The following is a 20,105-nucleotide window of genomic DNA, read 5'->3' as shown; positions in this document are numbered from 1 at the left end:
AGTGTTCACCCATGTTTAAGTCCTGGTTCAATTCTGAACATGGATACAATTACGTATTGTTATAATGCTTGAAGTAGTGTAAAACCTACCTCACTCACTCACTCACTCACTCTGTCAATCTGTCTGTGAGTCGTCAACTACTGTCACACTCTCAACTTCAACTCTATTAGAATGTGGGGCAGTGGTTTATCCCGCCGAAGTCCTGGGTTCAATTCCCCGCATGGGTACAACGTGTGAAGCCCATTTCTGGTGTCCCCCGCCGTGATATTGCTGGAATATTGCTAAAAGCGGCATTAAACCATACTCACTCACGCACTCCAGTAGAATGTATCTTGACACTCTGCGCTCCCTCGTTGTTGACTGACCTGTAAGCTGAAGGTATTCTCTGCTAGGTTCTTTCTGTCTGTATGTGTGTACAGTTATCAGCTGTTCTCACACGTGTGTCCAATCAATTGTATTCTATCTGTGATCTGTGTCTCTGCAATGTGTGACTCTTCGTGCAATACTTGTAATCTTGGTTGGCGTTTGTTTTCTAGCAGAGTGCCGATTCCAGGGTGAGTCTAAGTGTTCTTCTAACCAGTGCATTACCTCCCTTGATGTGTGATCATTGACCACAGATGCCCCATATGTGACCTTGGATCACAGATGCCCCACATGTGACCTTGGATCACAGATGCCCCATGTTTGACGTTAGATCACAGATGTCTTCATGTTTGATGTTAGATCACATATGTTCTCATGTTTGACTTTATATCACCAATCCTGACTTGATGTTTGAGTGTTGGTCAAAGACATAGTGTTACAATAATTTGGAGACATTTTATTATCATCTTAGACCACAGAATTATCTAATATGTTTGACATAAATTGCAGAATTATCTAATATGTTTGACATAAATTGCAGAATTATCTAATATGTTTGACATAAATTGCAGAATTATCTAATATGTTTGACATAAATTGCAGAATTATCTAATGTGTTAGACTTAGATTGTAGATAAAATCTAACATGTTATATGTAGATCACAGAATTATCTGAAAGTTTAATCCCAAATATAACATATGTTACATAAAACCAGTTGGGAAATTCAGAATATTTTAACCTCTCAAAATCTATAGTTCGTCATTTTGAAACTGATATGTTGATGTGTTTTTTAAAGAATTATATAAAATAATGTGTAGTCTGATAGATATGGTTGGCTGCAGATACTTGTGTTGGGAATTGAAACCTGCATGTTCTACTTTACACTATTTTGATTAAGCAGACGAAAAGATACTAGAGTATAGATTGTTTCTCCAAATCCATTAGGACGATCTGAAGCTAGGCACAGGAATTTTGCCCAGATTGCTGGCTGTAAGAGGCAACTAACTGGATTTGGTGGTGATACTTGGTGACGCTGTTGATGATGTGATCGTTCACTGACAGTGTGGATCTTTCACGATATCGATCACCAGATTGTGTGGTCCAAAGTGTATTATTTAGTGGCTGACGTCATACAGCTGGAATATTGCTGAATGTTGCCTTAAACAACAAACCATCTTTGAATGCAGCCAGTGTGCAAAATAGTTTCCAAATTTTGCTAGGCAGTCCGGCTTGCTATGCCTGAAAGTTACTAGCCCACAAAATAATTCACTAGCCCGAAATTTGAACGTAGAAAACAAAAGATTACAAAAATACATGGTGATGAGAATAAGATATTGTCGATATGATACGGTTTTCATCATTAAGCTACTAATATGATGAGCATTTTCATCAGGCCATAATCTTGAAAGATTTAAAAGTGTGTTATAACTTATATTTACAAAATGACCCCATGAAAATTCACGAGCCAGTCGGGAAAGTGACTGTGGAGAATAACTGGCCTGACTGGATTTTTACTAGCCACAGGCTAGCGAGCTAGTGGCTTTTTCACACACTGAATGCAGCCTCTACGTCTCAGGTAGTTAGTTTGAAGAGACATGCCCGTGCATGATTGTGCTGAAAGTCTATAATATCTACTGCATGTTAGGACTACAAAATAGTCAAATTTGGGATGGATCTTAATATTTCTGTAGACTTTATTTCATTCTAAACGTATAGTTTCAAATTGAAATATGATACTTCTGAAAATTAAAACTCAACAGGATTGTTCTACTAACCCAAAGTTTGCACTCCTAAATGTTTGGTTCATAAAAATTTGTTGATTGTTACTTACCACTAACTCACCTAGTTCACTGCGGGAATTTGAAACTGGTTTCTGGAGGTAGCTCTAAGCTTCTCTATCTATTTCCTATGTATGTGTCCCGTGAAGATCCGGGGTAGAATAGGTCTTTAGCAACCCATGCTTGCCACAAAAGGCAACTATGCTTGTCGTAAGAGGCGACTAATGGGATCGGGTGGTCAGGCTCGCTGACTTGGTGAACACATGTCATCGGTTCCCAAATGTGCAGATCGATGCTCATGCTGTTGATCACTGGATTGTCTGGTCCAGACTCGATTATTTACAGATCGCCGCCATGTAACTGGAATATTGCTGAGTGTGGCGTAAAACTCACTCACTCACTCACTCTTCTGTATGTGTCCAATGTTGAAGTTATGAATAATTATTATCAAGAACAAAAGCTGCTACAAACCGAAGGGTTGGTTATACATGTAAAAGTAATTTTCTGAGATCATTTGATGTGAACCTGAGTTTAGTTCCCAGCAACTTGTGGTTGTCACAACAGGCAAGTTTAATCACAGGCCTCGATTTAAGAGATGTTAACCTACTTGCACCAGGTGCAACCTAAGATAAAAACCTCCATTTGCACTGCTTTTATTGCAATTTGTAATGAAAGAAATATGCCATTGAATTATTTCGATGTTTTATTCAGATGTTTACCCACTCAAAAATTGACTTGCGCCAGGTGCAAGTTAGACTCATAACTAGGTTGCACTTTGTAATGTTGGGTTGCACCAGTGCAAGTAACAAAGCACTAAATCAGGGGAATCAGGTGGTCAAACTGTGACATTTGGTTGACTCGGAGTTATCTCATGGATTAATGGTCATGATGTCAATCACTGGATTGTCAGCTCCAGAGTCCATTATATACAGATGACTGTCATACAGCTGGAATATTGCTGAGTGTGGTGTAATAACAAACAAACCACAGCAATGCCATAGATCATGTTACAAGGCAACATTTAGTGTTCGATTTACGTGATTGTGACCTTTATGGGTGAAAGTTACAGATGTTTTACAAAGATCTAATAATAACTACATCAACAAACCACCAGAAACAGCGATAGATCAGATGAGAGAAATGATTGCTGTAACTGACTGAATGAAACTTGATCAAATGAAAGACAGAAAACACCCCACCATAGCTTTCAGGAAAATGTTTACACTTTGTTCCAAAATCTATTTGAATGTTGCATAACCATATGCAGGTTGAAGATTTCTTCACCTCCCAAAAATAACCAGTACCAGTAAATTAAACTTTCTGATTCCTGACACTGTGTACCAAATAACCCTGTTAACATGAACAGTAACTACAGACTCTGAGCATGTCAGGGGTCCCTGATGTGTAGGCCCAGGAGTTTGATGCATGACCTGTCCGAGATGAGGCTTTGTTCCCAGACCCCCTCCTTCTGCACCTGCATCCATGTTTGTTGTGAACTTGTAGATGTTGTAGGTAGTCGTTGTCATGTCAGTTTCGTTCACTACAACAGGTTCCCCACAACAGGTGCCAACAACAGGAGCCCACGATGGGGTCCACAACAGGTGCCTACAATGGGTGCCCACAACTGGTGCCCACAACGGGGTCCACAAAAGAGGGCGTTCCCAAAACAGGGTGCCCACAGCTGAGGGCCCAGTAATCTATGATAGCCAAACTGGATAGATTGCTCTCTGTATCAGTCACTAGTTTGTCTGATCCAGACTCCACCAGTTACTCTGTGACAACTGTAACATTTCTGAATGCAGTGTTGTATAACAACCATGGATCGAGTACGGGTACAGCAGTGAAGTGTCATCAGCTGGCCATTTCAGCTGGTTCCCTGCTTATTTGTGACGTCATTTCGACTTTACTACGTCACAATATGATTTGAATGACGTCACCACCGCTGACGGCGCAACAATACAGTGGTGTGTGCGATATTTGTACGTGTCAATACGCAGTGAATAGTCTTGCAATTTCCGGGAATCAAATACCATTCGATCATGTTTTTCAAACAATCAGATTAAAGAACACGGTGACTTTTGGTATACAATGTTGTATAACAACCATGGATCGACAGATCTAAGGTGTAAGATTCAAGATGTGAAGGATGTGGTTGTTGTCTGTAAATTGTTTGCTGTACACCAACAAGATACATTATGCTTATTCAGCCTCTATATACCAGTCACCATGTGTTTTGCATCCTTTCCAGTTGAGATAGTTCCTACATTTATTTGATGTCGGTGTCCACGACTTGACTGTCGAAAGTGAACCCTTTCTCAGAATAGATCTTTTTGTTTCAAAATTTTAGAGGGGTGGTGGGTAGCTTAGTGGTTAAAGCGTTGCGCTCGTCATGCCGAAGACCCAAGTTCGATTCCTCACATGGGTACAATGTGTGAAGCCAAATGTGGTGTCCCCCGCCGTGATATTGCTGGAATATTGCTAAAAGCGGCGTAAAACCCAACTTACTCACTCAAAATTTAAGTGAATTAACAAAAAGGTTGATAGTCTCTGGTTTTAATCTTAATAACTCATACACTGATGGTTTGTTGACTGTTTATAAAGGAGAGCTTCCTGAATAAAGGGAGGTAACTCCGTGGAGCCTGGCTGCCTGTAGACCAATATTGGCCTGTATGGGCAAGAATTCATGGAATTAGTTGTGACATTTTCTCTTTGTTGTGGTAATTCTTCTCATCTCGGAACAAATTGGCTGAGGTATGAAAGAAAGATCACTAGATAGTTGTGATTCCTGAGCAGAAATATACCCTCACTGGGATCACATGAAGTCAACTGTGGCTCATCTACTGACTGCTCCTACAACCGTGACATTCCGTCAAGTAAACAGAGACTGTGGTTTTACTTTTGTTGCCTTATTGTTTGTTTACACCAATACTAGAGAAGCATCTGGTATGTTGCTATTAACACAGTAATTTTACCAAAGTAAATCACTAATTAGGAGAACCAGTGTTACAAGGTTGGGTCTAAGGAAATCTGGGGAAGGTCACAAAAAACTATGACAGTCACTAGAGGAGAGTCTTAAACAATTGTGCTCATATTTGGGGAGGATCAAGATAAACTGAACATTTTATTGGAAAGTATAAAGTGCATTGGTATTTTGTACGAAAAAATGGAAAGTGAGATGATGAGGTCATATGAACACATGACACATTAGGGGAGCATCATTAGAATGTCAAAAAGCTCTTGCTCACCTTTCCCTGTAATAACCTCTAGTTTTCAAAACTTTTATGCAGTGATTAAGGTAAGGAACATATTGATTCGTAGCTGAATAATTTCAACATTCCAGAGTAAGTGATTGATATGTTACAGTTTTGTCGGAGAGGCGAGATTGGTGGTTACTGCAATCTCAGTTGGAGCAGTTGTATGGGGGATCAGTGTTGAACTGATTGCATGAATACATGAATAATAAACACTCCAATTTCTGTGTAACTAATTTAATTTGCATTTGTTCACAGTGCTTTGCATGCAAGTATCTTTTTAAGTGCAGTAATCGTGAACACAGCGTAAACCCTGCATCATGACACCGCGCTAGTTAGTCTAGAACAATACTAGGTTTGACTTGCTGCTTTAATGTTTGATATTTGATTCAAATAAGGGATTTTGTTTCATTTTAAGCAAGTAATGTACAGGAGAATATTTGTTTGAAGTTTGAGTAAGTATGGTTTTATGCCGCTTTTAGCAATATTCCAGCAACATTATGGCGTTGTACACCAGAAATGGGCTTCACACATTGTACCCATGTGAGGAATGAAATCCGTGTCTTTAGTGTGATGAGCGATCGCCTTAACAACAAGGCTAGCACACCGCCCCTCAGTTATAGAAAATCAAGCTGAAACTGAATCATCTTCACGATTATAATATTGTTGAAAGTTTAATTTAAATGTCCTTGATTCAAATACTAGAGCCCTTTAATTTCATAAATTGCTGTTACAAGTTAATGATCATATTATTAAGTAACAAGAACCAAGGGCAACAAAGGTTGTAGATTTTTGGAAATTGTCGAACATTTTGGGACCAACCCTTTGATATTGTGGTAATATCGGTGATTATGAAAAAGTTTCTTCTTGAAATACCTGAATTGACTTCAATCTTTTTTGCTGTATTGAGATATAAACCTAAACATTGCTGAGTATACTGTGAGAATTTAAATATGAAATCAGTGGCAACATTCAGTGCAATAAGGCAACAAAAGTCGCCAACCATTATAGTCATTATCAGCCAATCAGGAAGCAGCTGTACATAAGTGGGTATGGCCTAATTTTTGGGGTTTATGGGAACATTAACGCAGCAAAAAAAATTTCTTGGTTAGCCAGCTGTCATGGTATGACTAACAAATGTAACAAAATTATTTAGGTTCTACAAGAAAATTATGGTTTAAAGCAATGTCGTAAAACATCGTTGTAGATTATCAAGTATGGCTGTTCATTTTAGGGAAACAATGTATGTCTTGAAACTGAAAAAGCAAAAGATATTCAACCTTGAGTAAAATAATGGAGAGATTGAGTAAAACAATGGAGAGATTTATAAACTGGGTTAGGTAGTTAGGTAAATACATTATCCCACTTGGTGAGGGGTGTGAAGGTCACTGTCATTGTCACCACACAGGCTTCAACAAAAGTATTTCAGAATGTACAAGTTGAGACAACATTTCACACATAAATGTCTCAATGAAACAGGGTAAATGTGGCCAAAGTATACAAGCACCTGCTCCCCATTCACACCATAGTCTCAAGTGGTTATTTCGAAGACAGCTAGTCATTTCACCTTCCCAACACTATCATAAATATTTCTAATTCAATTCCCAAGCTTATCTGAAAAACAACAGCCACTATACAATGGCCTCCAAACTGATCGTCACACCCCAGTAAGCACCAAACAGTTCACCGACTGACCCCAACCTGGGTTTCATGTAGGTCATAACTGTCAAAAACAATCAAAACCAATAGGTTTTGAGATGCCCCCTGTGTCCATTTAGCTATTGTGCCCAGCAAGGAGAAGGACTGCCTCGGTGATCCAGTATTGATTATATTTCACGACAGTAAGGCTAGCATAGGTAACTAAACGGAGCCTCGATAAACGGCCAATCAGATTGGAGAACCAAGCCGGCTCAGACCATGCTGAATGCATCCTATTCGTGTGAGATAATATAGCCTTGGTAGGATGGGAATTATTGGGACAAATTACATGTAAAGGTGTTGTGAGTTGTCCTGACATGGATCTTACTGTCACTTGCAATGGAAAGAAGCAATGGTAGTACCACAATGTTGAGGTCAGGCGACAAGAAGGATCCCTATTTTTATGACCCCCGCGTCTCGAGGTAAGTGCTGCGTTTGTAAGCCAGATAGAGGCCTTTGAGTTTACAAGGTAACTTATTACAATTGTTAAATAAGAGGTTCGGGAGACATCACAAGCATCCTATTTCAGGGTCCATTTCGGGCTGATTGGAAAGCTATGCATATTGACACAAGCTGTGGGGTTACAACAATGTCACAACTGGCAAGATTATTGTAGGGAGCCTTGTTTCCCGTGACTCCTCATTATAACACCAATTAGCCCCACCTCATTATAAGATGCACAGCTTATAGCCAGTCTTTCAGACTGGTTGAGTAGGATGATGTTTTATGATCTTTCATAGCAAATGACCTCGTTATAAGGCTCCAGGGATTGTGTTTCTTTATTAGACTTTTCTTGGGAGATTGTGCCCAGATTTACAGTGTAGATTATTATATGCCTTTGAAAGCTGTCAGGCTTCATCTCTGGAAAATAGAGATTGGATTGTGAAATGAAAGATCCAATCCATCATTAATCATTGGCTGTATTTTTAATTGATGTGGCAATTCAGTGACTCATGTTTTGCATTTAATCAAGGAATTGTGTTACACCGACCTGACCTTCACCTTGTTACTGTCTGTACCTCTAACGATTCCATATTTTGGGTGTAAGATCGATCAGCCCCTTCCCACAGCTACATGTTTTCTTGAAAAACTGTCTAAGGTCAGGGTGATATTTGTTACATTACACAGCCAAATGGCAGCTCCAGCAGGCCACTATGCCTCTAACCCAGTACCTGCTGGTTTATAATGAACATAATATGTTGCCATTTCCATACCTTTCATTGTATGAGATCAGATGTAAATATGTCTACTAGCGTGATGGTTTATCATTCATGGGATTGGGTATATGTCATAACTGCTGCACAATATTGAATATCTGTCAGGCTGTGTGTTTACTAGGCTGAGGGATCTTTTCTTGATGCCCAAGGACAGACTTGTTATTTTGGTGTTTGTGAGAAATATATGATATGTGACATTTTCCTCTGTTTATAGTGAGTGAATGAGTTTAATTTTATGCGGCACTCGGCAATATTCCAGCTATTTGGCGGCGGTCTGTAAATAATCGGATATGGACCAGACAATCCAGTGATCAACAGCATGAGCATCGATCTACACAACTGGGATACGATGACATGTGTCAACCAAGTCAGCGAGCCTGACCACCTGATCCCACTCACCTCTTACGACAAGCATGGGTTACTGAAGATCAATTCTAACCCAGATCTGCACGTGAAGGTCCGGGTTAGAATATTGATAATATAGCTGGAATATTGCTGAGTGCGGCGTAAAACTAAACTCACTCGCTCACTCTAACCCAGATCTTCACACATTCATATAGAGGATGATTTGTCATTACAAGACATGCTGTACAGGCGCTGTAAAAGTGTCAGAGTTACCTGCCCTGACCCGAATTTAAGACAATAAGTCCAACTGTTAGACTTTCAGTTAGTTTTGACACATGCCACTCAAAAGAAGTGGAGGAACAGAAGATGTTTATATATTGCTGTAGTTTAACTATCATGGGTGTTTTTAACTTAGTTTCAGTCAAAGTTGTATGAACCTAGCCAACTCACAACTCTCGAAATGGGAAAGCGATGGCCGCAAGGTGTCCAAGATGTCAGAAAACTCTCAGGCTTGTCTCTTTGGCAAGTCAAGAACTTTTCGGTTTCTGAAAATGAAAATATTGTCTGGCCCTCTTTTGACTATGTATTAAATGACAATTCGTCTTCAAATATGTCGTAGGGCGGTGGGGTAGCCTAGTGGTTAAAACGTTCAATTGTCACGCCGATTTCTGGAGTCCCCTGACATAATGTTGCTGGAATATTGCTAAAATCCGCGTAAAACTCAACTCACTCACACGCTATTTTTGATGGTATGTGACATGGGTTTCATACATGTTGGGATTGATTAGGCAATGCACAGATCCACAAGTCATCTATAGGAGTTGTCTAGCTTAGTGGTGAAAGTGTTCACTCAATGCACTGCAGGCCTGTGTTCTATTTCCCCATAGGTATAAGTTGTACCTTTGTTGTGATAATGCTGAAATAGTGCTATTTCACTGAGCATATGTCACGATAGATTCACATAAAACCGACAAACAGCGTGATATCCCAACATTTTTATTTGTCAACAAGACATCCATCAAAAGGATGTCTCATTCTGTTTAACTGTCTACACCTCGCGTACATCAAACAAGCTTTAACATTATCAACCATGCATTCATAATTCATAGCGTGAAATTTGTATTGACGACAGATAGCTTACACAAACATCACACTTCTGTAGATAGAGTACATCAACATCATACATGCATAAAACAGACAGCTTACTCAGCAGCTGGAACAATTTTGAAAACATTAAAAATTACAGAAAATACAAAAAAATCCCAAAACCACAAAAACTCCAGACACATTATTCATCTCTGAGTGGAACACTATTTATGAACACCGTCAGTCAGTAATCTTTGAGGTGCTGAAGACGGTAGTGTGTGTGGCTGGGGGGTTGGTCGCTGTAGTGGGTTGGCGGGTAGGCTGCTGTGGCCGATGTGTTTATCGGAGCTGTGGAGGCGGCATCTCCAGCAGCGATAACACAGACACACTGATGTAAATAGTCCTGTAATATAAACGCTGTATACAAACACAAGTAGAGTACTCTTTGAAGGTTCCCTCTGCCAACAGCAGCACATCATGACTTGATTAACTCTTATCTTTTTCTGCACTTTATTTGAGGTGTTGCTGATGAGGTCCCCGCCACAGCCATCATTAACATCATCGTCATTGTTATTAACGTCATCATGTTGATTATGATTCCTTTCATCAACTTTATTAGCTACTAATAAAGATCCTATCATTATTTGGGGCGGTGGGGTAGCCCAGTTATTAAAGCGTTCACTCATCAGCGCCGAAGGCCCAGGTTCAATTCCCCACATGGGTACAATGTGTGAAGCCCATTTCTGGTGTCGCCCGCCGTGATATTGCTGGAATATTGCTAAAAGAGGCGTAAAAATCCAACTCACTCACTCACCTATCATTATTGGTGTAAGTGCTGGACAGTGGGGTAGTCTAGTCTGTATCATTGTCCCTGACACATATTAATTATCCTTCTGCCCAGCTGTTTCTATAGTACTAATGCCCTTTACAATTTAAAAGAATTATTTGTTTCTGTCAAAATTATATTTATTCAGAGACTAAGCATTAGTCTCTGAAAGTGGTCCTCTTTACACCACCACTCCCTCAGTAGGAGAGTCTAGTCAAAGTCTGCCTAAAGGTTGCAGTGCCTAGTTAAAGGTGGCAGTGCCTAGTTAAAGGTGGCAGTGCCTAGTTAAAGGTGGCAGTGCCTAGTTAAAGGTGGGAGATTCTAGTTAAAGGTGGGAGTGTCTAATTAAAGGTGGCAGTGCCTAGTTAAAGGTGGGGATTCTAGTTAAAGGTGGGAGATTCTAGTTAAAGGTGGGAGATTCTAGTTAAAGTTGGGAGATTCCAGTTAAAGGTGGGAGTGTCTAATTAAAGGTGGTAGTGACTAGTTACAGGTGGGAGATTCTAGTTTAAGGTAGGGGCTTCTAGTGGGAGTGCCTAGTTAAAGGTTGCAACATGTAGCTAAAGGTGGTAGGGCCTAGTTAAAGTGGTAGGGCCTAGTTAAAGGCGGTAGGGCCTAGTTAAAGGTGGGAGTGCCTAGTTAAAGGTTGCAACATGTTGCTAAAGGTGGTAGGGCCTAGTTAAAGTGGTAGGGCCTAGTTAAAGGCGGTAGGGCCTAGTTAAAGGCGGTAGGGCCTAGTTAAAGGTGGTAGTGCCTAGTTAAAGTGGTAGGGCCTAGTTAAAGGCAGTAGGACTTAGTTAAAGGTGGGAGTGCCTAGTTAAAGGTTGCAACATGTAGCTAAAGGTGGTAGGGCCTAGTTAAAGTGGTAGGGCCTAGTTAAAGGTGGTAGGGCCTAGTTAAAGGCGGTAGGGCCTAGTTAAAGGTGGTAGGGCCTAGTTAAAGGTGGGAGTGCCTAGTTAAAGGTTGCAACATGTAGCTAAAGTTGGTAGGGCCTAGTTAAAGGTGGTAGGGCCTAGTTAAAGGTGGCAGCAGAATGCCATGATCTCCCTCAATCACAGCCAGGAGATGACTTGCCTCTTGGTATTATCAGCGTATTTACATTACACAGGCAGGAGAAGGTTGTGAGCCCCTGTCATAGCAACCACAGGCAGTCCTGGCAACCAAGATATTTGTGGGAATAAATAAGGAAGCTGGTGATTTGTGGCTTCGTATTCCCAGGTTTAGCAAACTCTGATATTGTGACCAAAATATTTCGCTAGAAATAATGAAGACTTTGATGAAAAAGTGTTTCTGCATTTCATTTTCAGAATTTGATTTTCTCTTAGAAATGTTATGTATGGAATATATTTCAATGTAATTATACATTTTGCTGTAGGTTTAGTGTTAGAATCAGGTTATGGGGTAGCCTAGTAGGTACAGCATCAGCTCATGTCATAGGTTTGATTCCGCAGACAGGTGTGTGAAGCCCATCTCTGATGTGCAGTGCCGTGATATTGCTTGAATATTGGGAAGAGGGACATCAGTTGTAAATTTTTGTGTTGGTTCTGGCACCAGAATATTGATGGGAAGGAATCATGAACAGATTCCAGCTTATTGACTCTTTGCTTCATTTCTCCCATTCCACGGAATCGCATCTCGGTTCTTGTTATGCCATGACCTTGAAATCACCTGTGGAATAGCAAGCATTTTTTTCCATATTTTGTCTCCCTTTAGTCTTGCTCAAAAGATTGAGTAGATTCCAAAAACTGGAAGCAATTATGTTGGACTCTCCTCAGGGAGTTGAAAACCTGACAGTGACACTGTTCTTGTACTGCATGAAACAGGAAACATCAATACTAGCTGTCATTTCTGCTTTGTGTGGATCCTGCTGCGAGTTAACAAGTAATTGTGTACAATCCAACATAGAAAATGATGTGATAATGTGTTATTACTCTCCCTATTACCTGATATTATCCATTGGAGCGATAACGGGTGCACAGTTTGTTGGGAATAAATGGATTTATAACCATGCCAATCTCACTGCTTTACTAAATACCTTGATTGTGGTTGTTCTTGATGAACTTTACTTGGAGAATGTTTCATTATGGTAAATATGATTGGTGCATAAATCTAAGGTTTTGAGAAGGGAAAGGGATTATGTCTGAATTTGCTCTTTAGTACAACATTTTAGTCTAGAATAGTGCGAACAAAACAACAACCACCTCACCATTCAGTAGACTACCTAACATACATCCTTCACAGCACCCCTGAAGGTCCGGGTTAGAATTGATCTTCAGTAACCCATGCTTGTCGTAAGAGGCAACTAATGGGATCGGGTGGTCAGGCTCGCTGACTTGGTTGACACATGTCATCGGTTCCCAATTGCACAGATCAATGCTTATGCTGTTGATCACTGGATTGTCTTGTCCAGACTTCGTTTATTTAAAGACCGCCGCCATATAGCTGGAATATTGCTGAGTGCAGCGTAAAACTACTCACTCGCTCATCCTTCACAGAACTTCCTCTGAGTATCAAACTTTGTGCTCAATACTATAGTCCGTTATAGGCTCAAACTCGGACCGATGAATTGCAATCTAACTCGAAAACTACTAAGCATATTATACTCGATGAAACACTGATCATAATCAAAACATCAGACCAACTCTGTGACTTTTTTGCAGAATTTATGTCCTAAAAATATAAAAGTTGTTTAACAAACTGTCATTAAGATTTTGGACACAGTTCACTATTTGTTACGAGGGAGGGATGCAAAGAGAGGAATAGCCAGGTGTGCGAGAAAGGATGGAGACAGCACAGGTAAATGATTAACTTTGTCGGCACTTGTGCACGTGCACCACATACACCTGGCTGTTCCTCTCTTTGCAGCCCTCCCTCGTAACAAATAGTGAACTGTGTCAAAATTTTAATGATAGTTTGTTAAACAACTTTTTTAATTTTAGGACATAAATGGGGGGGCGCAGTAGTCTGTCTCACAGTCCCTGAACCACATTATTTTCCCTACTGCCAAGCCCTCCCTGCAGTGCTAAGGCTCTAAGTGAAGCATGTCTAGATTTCCTCAGGTTCAAGTTATGAATCTCTGTTCTCCCTGGGGCTCTTTTTCAATTTAAATGGGCTTGTTTGTTACTATCAAAATTATATATATTCAGACACTAAGCGTTAGTTTAAGGGCGCGGGTTCAGTTCCCCACATAGTTTCAATGTGTTAAGACCATTTCTAGTGTCCCTCACCATGATATTGTTTTAGTAGTACTAAAAGCGGTGTGAAACCCAACTCACTCACTCACTCAGTGATTCTGAATCTCCCTTCATATTGGGGCTCCTTTTCAATTTAAGGCTTGATTTGTTATCCATCAAAATTACATATCTAAGCATTTGCTTTTAATGTACTTGCTTGCTAGACAAGAAGAAAATTTCCTACACCTAGATTTGGATATAATATCATAAAATCTGCTAGTGCTTATTGTAACAAGACTTAGTTCAATGATATGTTTGACAGACAGTCTGTTCCCTCCTGACCGATTCCTCTCTACAAGGACAACAACAAGTATTCCGCCACACGACACTGGGACTGTGTAATCCCCACATGCTGTACAACCCGACTGGGACGTCCCAGTTTTATTGCCAGAAATTCATTGATGAAATCAATGGGTAGCTGTTGGAGGTTTGTTCCGTGTTCTCTGGCGGTGAATGAATCACTGTGTGAGGCAGGTCTGTCTCGCCAAGTCGGGGGCTGAATCAGGTCATGAATAATCCAGTTGTTGCCAAGAAACTTGAATAATTAAACGTCGTGACACTTTTGATTTAATTTCAAAGTTGACATAACTTGAACTAAAGTTTTTTCAATGTAGCTTGATCTGTAATGAATTTAGAATAAAAGAAAATCAGGTGAAAAGTTAAGACTTTGTATCAGTCGTAAAATTCTGATGTGAAGATGATTCTAGTTCAGCTGGAAAACATGAGTCAGAATCGGAAGATGATACTCATGTTTGTTTATGAACTTATAGTCTGATTATTTACTTGTTTGTTTGTTGGCGGCTCTAGCATCATACTCAGCAATATTCCAGCTATATGGCGGTGGTCTGTAAATTATTGAGTCTGGACCAGACAATCCAGTGATTGACATCATGAGCATCAACCTATGCCGTTACGATACGATGACATGTGTCAACCATGTCAGTGAGTCTGATCCGACTTGCCGTCTGTCATGACAAACATAAGTAGCGAAGGACCATGAAATGTCAGCCGTATCAGGTGACTGTCTGGTCATAAGACACAACAAGAACCCCAGTTTCCGTTTCTAAAATTCAAAACAAAATGTATGTATAAGGAAGAGTAATCAGTGCAGTAAAAGGGTTTAACATATTCCTGGGAACCAATTCCACTTAACAATAAGTCTATCCCTGTTCCCTGTCTACTCAATGACATCCTGATTGCATAATAACATGTCCTAAAGTCTGAGTTTGGCTGATGATGTTTCCTTCTTTTTGTCAACATTGTGTACAATTGATTATTTCAAATCCTGAACCAGCAGTATTAATTATGAGCCAGGAGATTTTGATTTAATTGACTGTTTTGTTTTTACCCTAGAAGCTGGGCACTTTGTGACACTGTTTAGCACCAGAAATATGGGATAGAACCAGTGAGGTCACTCTACAATATTATGGGATAGAACCAGTGAAGTCACGCTACAATATTATAGCAGTGTTTTTGACTGTATTCATAACAGTAGACTATAACCAGTGAATGAAATAAGCAAAAAAAAACAGCCAAAATGTCTTCAACATGTTCAAATAACCAGACCAGACAATCCAAAGAAAATTACTCAGATGTATGGAACATGTTTTCTAACAGAAATTACCGTTCACATTACATGATTTTGTTTGGTTTTAAATCTCCCCTTATTTAACTCTAACAATATTTGGTTGTATTAAAGCAGGGGGAATTAATCGAGTCCAAACAATTCAGTGATCACATGCAGCTTCGATCTCCAGGCAAGATGCGATGACAGGCATCAAGCAAGCCAGCAAGCCAGCCAACCCAATCCTCTTCCTCCATGCTTGTCGTAAGAGGCGACTAACGGGATCGGGTGGTCAGGCTTGCTGGCTTGGTTGATGTATGTCATCGTATCCTAAGTGTGTAGATTGGTGCTCATGATGTCGTCACTGGATTGTCTGATCCAGACACCGTTATTTACAGACTACTGAGTGCGGTGATAAACAGCAAACGAACAATTCAGTCACGTCTTACCACATCACATAAATAAAGTTGGGATGCAACTCAGAAACTAAAGATATGTTTCCTCAGAAATGTATGAAGGGCGTAATCCAAACAGAGTAATGTACCCAAACTGTCAACTGTTGGCACTGCTAGTCACTTAATGAATCAAATCAACAATAGGTGTAATCAGTTCACAGATTTCACGTAGGTCAGACCGCTGTATGTTCACACATAGCTCTAGGTATTGGATTTGGAGAATATATTCTGAAAAATATTCTGATCAACTGTTGATAGGGATGTTTATGTCTTCTATAATATGCAAAACTGGGTCCTGATCCACATAACATTTGTAGCGCTACAACATTCGTAAGCCTTTACAGAGCTCCAGATAAGATTTAGCTCATGTGGGTACTGTACCCACTGTCTTTTCTTTTGGAGTGGGTATTATGAATGTTGAGTGGGTATTTCATTTTCCGTTACCCACTGCTTTCAAATATGTGGGTATTTCAGTGATTTTACTCACCTAAGTATATATCATTGAGTAAGTTTACTAAGCAGGTATGTACTGCCTTATGTCATACCGAAGCAAAACCAACTTAAATATAATGGAAATGATTTCATAAAAAATCACTCATCCTATACTGACAGTACAACACTAGTCCTATACTAACAGTACAACTTGATACCAATCGATGTCTTTTTCATTTTGCAAGTGATATTTATAGATATATTCCGTACGCATCTGTTTTAAACTTTGTGCGAATCTAACATTTTAAATGCGTAATTGGTACGCAACAATTATTCAATGCGTAATTGGAAATTTTCTGTGCGTATTTTACCCAAATACGCAGCTTATCTGGGTGGGCCTCTGCCTTCAAACTACTATAGAGCTACGACACGCTTTGTGGATCGGGACCCAGATTCTCATTAAGTGTCAGGTGTATGTTGATTGGTTGGTTTGTTGTTTATGCCGCACTCAGCAATATTCCATCTATATGTAACTAATCAAGTCTAGACCAGACAATCAAGTGATCATCAGTATGCTGAAACAGAATGACATATATCTGATTGTCCACAAAGTTACATTCTATGTTTACATGAATTAGGCCACTTTGTAAGAGCAGTATACAAATAGGAGCATGCAAAACTAGAAAACAAGCGTAACAAAAACAGTACACTCAGTGTTTGCTGTTGAACATTCCTGTGTTATGATTTTAATCAGGTACGTCTGTATTTGTGGCCACATCCCCTACGGCATCAGCATCACCATTGACTGCAATGGCTGCATGTTCATCAGCAATAGACTAGCTAGTGTTTGTGTAGGGTATTTAGTTGTGCAGTTTCACACCAAGTCTGTTGTTTATGAATGTTGTGTCGGTAGAAATGTCGTAAAATGTTGTTTGTGTTATCTGTTTTATGTGATGTTATTCTGAAATTTTAATTCGATTTTAATTGAAAATGCTTCAGAGTTGTTTTATTCAAACAGGATTTGTACTTGTAATGTGAAGTCTCTTGATGAGGTAGAAGATAAATCTGATATGATCTTTGTATTTGACATTGTACAAAATATTAATATCACTTGTCGTAACATGATACATTTCAATGATATCCAAATGAGTTGTCTCCCTTAGACTGTGCATATTATGAATCTCGGTCATCTGTTGGAGCAAGTGAGATGTGTTTATCAACTGATTTAAAGCACTGTTCCAGTAACCCTTGAATAATATTAATTTAAAAAGTACCTACAGTTTTCATTACAATTTTGGTTTAATTAAATGAACAGTTTATTCAGATATTTCAGTTGATTATAGTGTATATTAATGAATTAACAGAATTAAGTTATCAGATATCTGCATGAATATTAGGTCGATCTTTAATGTAAATGGTAGACACATGTACCATATTTGGGATTCTGCTTCATATTTCAGCTACTGAAACCACCTTTGATATAGCTTGTATTTATTCATTAGGGCATGGATCTGACATACTGCAATAAGCATTACAGAGTTGTGTCCCTTAGTTGTGAAAGGAACTGCTGGTATTAAGTTAAGTTATCTGAATTACCTAATTGTGAATCCATATGTCGTTATCAACCCCATGCTCAGGATTGTACACAAGTGGTTACGCCTATAACCAGCAGCACTTCAGACTTTCCTCTGTTATTACTGACCAAGGCTGTGATTACCCCAAAATAACTCATTCACTGTAAACCTGCTTCAGCCAAGCTCTTTGAGTCAGGTGGTAACTGCACAGCCAGCAAGTTTGTTTGTTTGTGCTGTGATAGCATATTCGGATTCGTCTGGGCTTTTTGTGATGAGCTGTCTGTGGAAATCCACAAGGCCTCGGTGATTACAATATTTAGTGTGATATACGAGGAGGTATCCTATAAGACATGGGAATTACTGAGGCAGCGTTCTATGGGACTATTGCATTTGTTACATGGGTTACAGTGGATATGGATGTTGCTTAATACTTAGCTGTATCATGGTAATCGGGTGTAGCACAGGTCTGAATACAGCTTCAGATAGTATCATCATCACCCTGTGGTGTTCAGGTCTGAATACAGCTTCAGATAGTATCATCATCACCCTATGGTGTTCAGGTCTGAATACAGCTTCAGATAGTATCATCATCACCCTATGGTGTTCAGGTCTGAATACAGCTTCAGATATTATCATCATCACCTTATGGTGTTCAGGTCTGAATACAGCTTCAGATATTATCATCATCACCCTATGGTGTTCAGGTCTGAATACAGCTTCAGATATTATCATCATCACCCTATGGTGTTCAGGTCTGAATACAGCTTCAGATATTATCATCATCACCCTATGGTGTTCAGGTCTGAATACAGCTTCAGATATTATCATCATCACCCTATCAGGTCTGAATACAGCTTCAGATATTATCATCATCACCTTATGGTGTTCAGGTCTGAATACAGCTTCAGATATTATCATCATCACCCTATGGTGTTCAGGTCTGAATACAGCTTCAGATATTATCATCATCACCTTATAGTGTTCAGGTCTGAATACAGCTGCAGATATTATCATCATCACCTTATGGTGTTTCTTCAGATATTATCAGGTATAGTGTTCAGGTCTGAATACAGCTGCAGATATTATCATCATCACCTTATAGTGTTCAGGTCCGAATACAGCTTTAGATATTATCATCATCACCTTATGGTGTTCATGTCTGAATACAGCTGCAGAAATTACAGTCATCATCATCATCCCATGCTGTTTGTATCTGAATACAGCTTCTGAATACAGGTACACATCTATGCCTTGATGTGATAAACATGAATTTTGTAAACAACCCATCAGATATTCATGACTTGATTATTCTGTGAAGCAGTGACAGCCATGATGAAGATGTTTACGTGGAAACCATTTTCCCATATTTTCTGCACAAGCTCCTTGACCTAAACCAACATCCAGCTTCCCTCAAGAAGTCTTCATCCTCCTGACTGAAATTGAAATCAGAAATCAATAGCTTATAAATAGAAACCATCCCAACACCTCTGCTATTGCCATGTAAAAGGACTATTGATTTTTGGAAAAGGTTTCGTGTTCATGGTAAGATTTCCATCGGAATTTTGGTCTGTGCTGCAATATTGCAGTGTGTAGATGCATATGTGTTGATGGAGGAGGACTGTATTGATTGTTGTTGTTGAAGGTCGGGGATGTTGTAGATGATGGTGATGTACTATGCTGTCATCTGACGGTGCTGCAGACCAATCTCACATTCCTCAAAGCCTACAGGAAAATGTCATCCATTGCGTCACAGAATTTTCAATCCCGTTATTGATTATCCCAAAGAAAATGAACAGGCGAGTTGCACCCAAAAAGGGATCAGCTATTGCCATCGATCTTGTTTTTTTTTACTAAATTATTCCTGATTTTATTATCAATCTTTGTAGATATTCCCTTTGTCTCTGATCAAATTTGAGCCTGGGTTTGATTAGACTAAAAAACAATAGAATCAGTGTCCCTTGGTAATAGCATTCTGTCAGTGTAATTTGATAGCAGAGACACAAATCTTGTTTTCTGGTTCAAATCTTTGATGTGATTTTCTACAGTAGATCAAATCTACGATGTCTACATCATATTGGCCAAATAGTGGCGAGAAATTGAAGTAATTTTCCACAAATTGAGACCGTGCTAAGAAGCAGATAGCAAGAGTAATTCTCAGAGGGATGTTGATGATAAAGGAAGACAGTCAGTCAGTTGTAACTCAATAAAAGGAGGTAGTCACACAGATGCACCAGGCTGGCAGTTGATGCCATGTCTGGCTTATTTGTGTGGAGTCGGAATTAAGG

General features: G+C 39.5%; 1 protein-coding gene across 13 annotated transcripts in view; it reads left to right on the top strand.

The window, feature by feature from the left end:
• LOC124273272 (disks large homolog 2-like) overlaps window positions 1-20,105 on the top strand; it is a 343,312-nt gene that overhangs the window by 263,529 nt on the left and 59,678 nt on the right. For 12 of the 13 annotated variants that reach the window (XM_046708504.1, XM_046708503.1, XM_046708500.1 and 9 more), the window contains one exon: window positions 537-554. The exons of the other annotated variant lie outside the window; for it this stretch is intronic. In XM_046708504.1, coding sequence (XP_046564460.1) covers window positions 537-554 — 18 coding nt within the window. The remainder of the gene's footprint in view (window positions 1-536; window positions 555-20,105) is intronic. 13 annotated transcript variants of the gene reach the window in all.

Source organism: Haliotis rubra, unplaced genomic scaffold (genome assembly GCF_003918875.1).
Source record: "Haliotis rubra isolate DU_JTF1 unplaced genomic scaffold, ASM391887v1 Scf179, whole genome shotgun sequence".
In the NCBI taxonomy this organism is placed as follows: domain Eukaryota; kingdom Metazoa; phylum Mollusca; class Gastropoda; order Lepetellida; family Haliotidae; genus Haliotis; species Haliotis rubra.
Note: the sequence above shows the minus strand (reverse complement) of the source record. Positions and strands in the feature narration are given on the sequence as shown.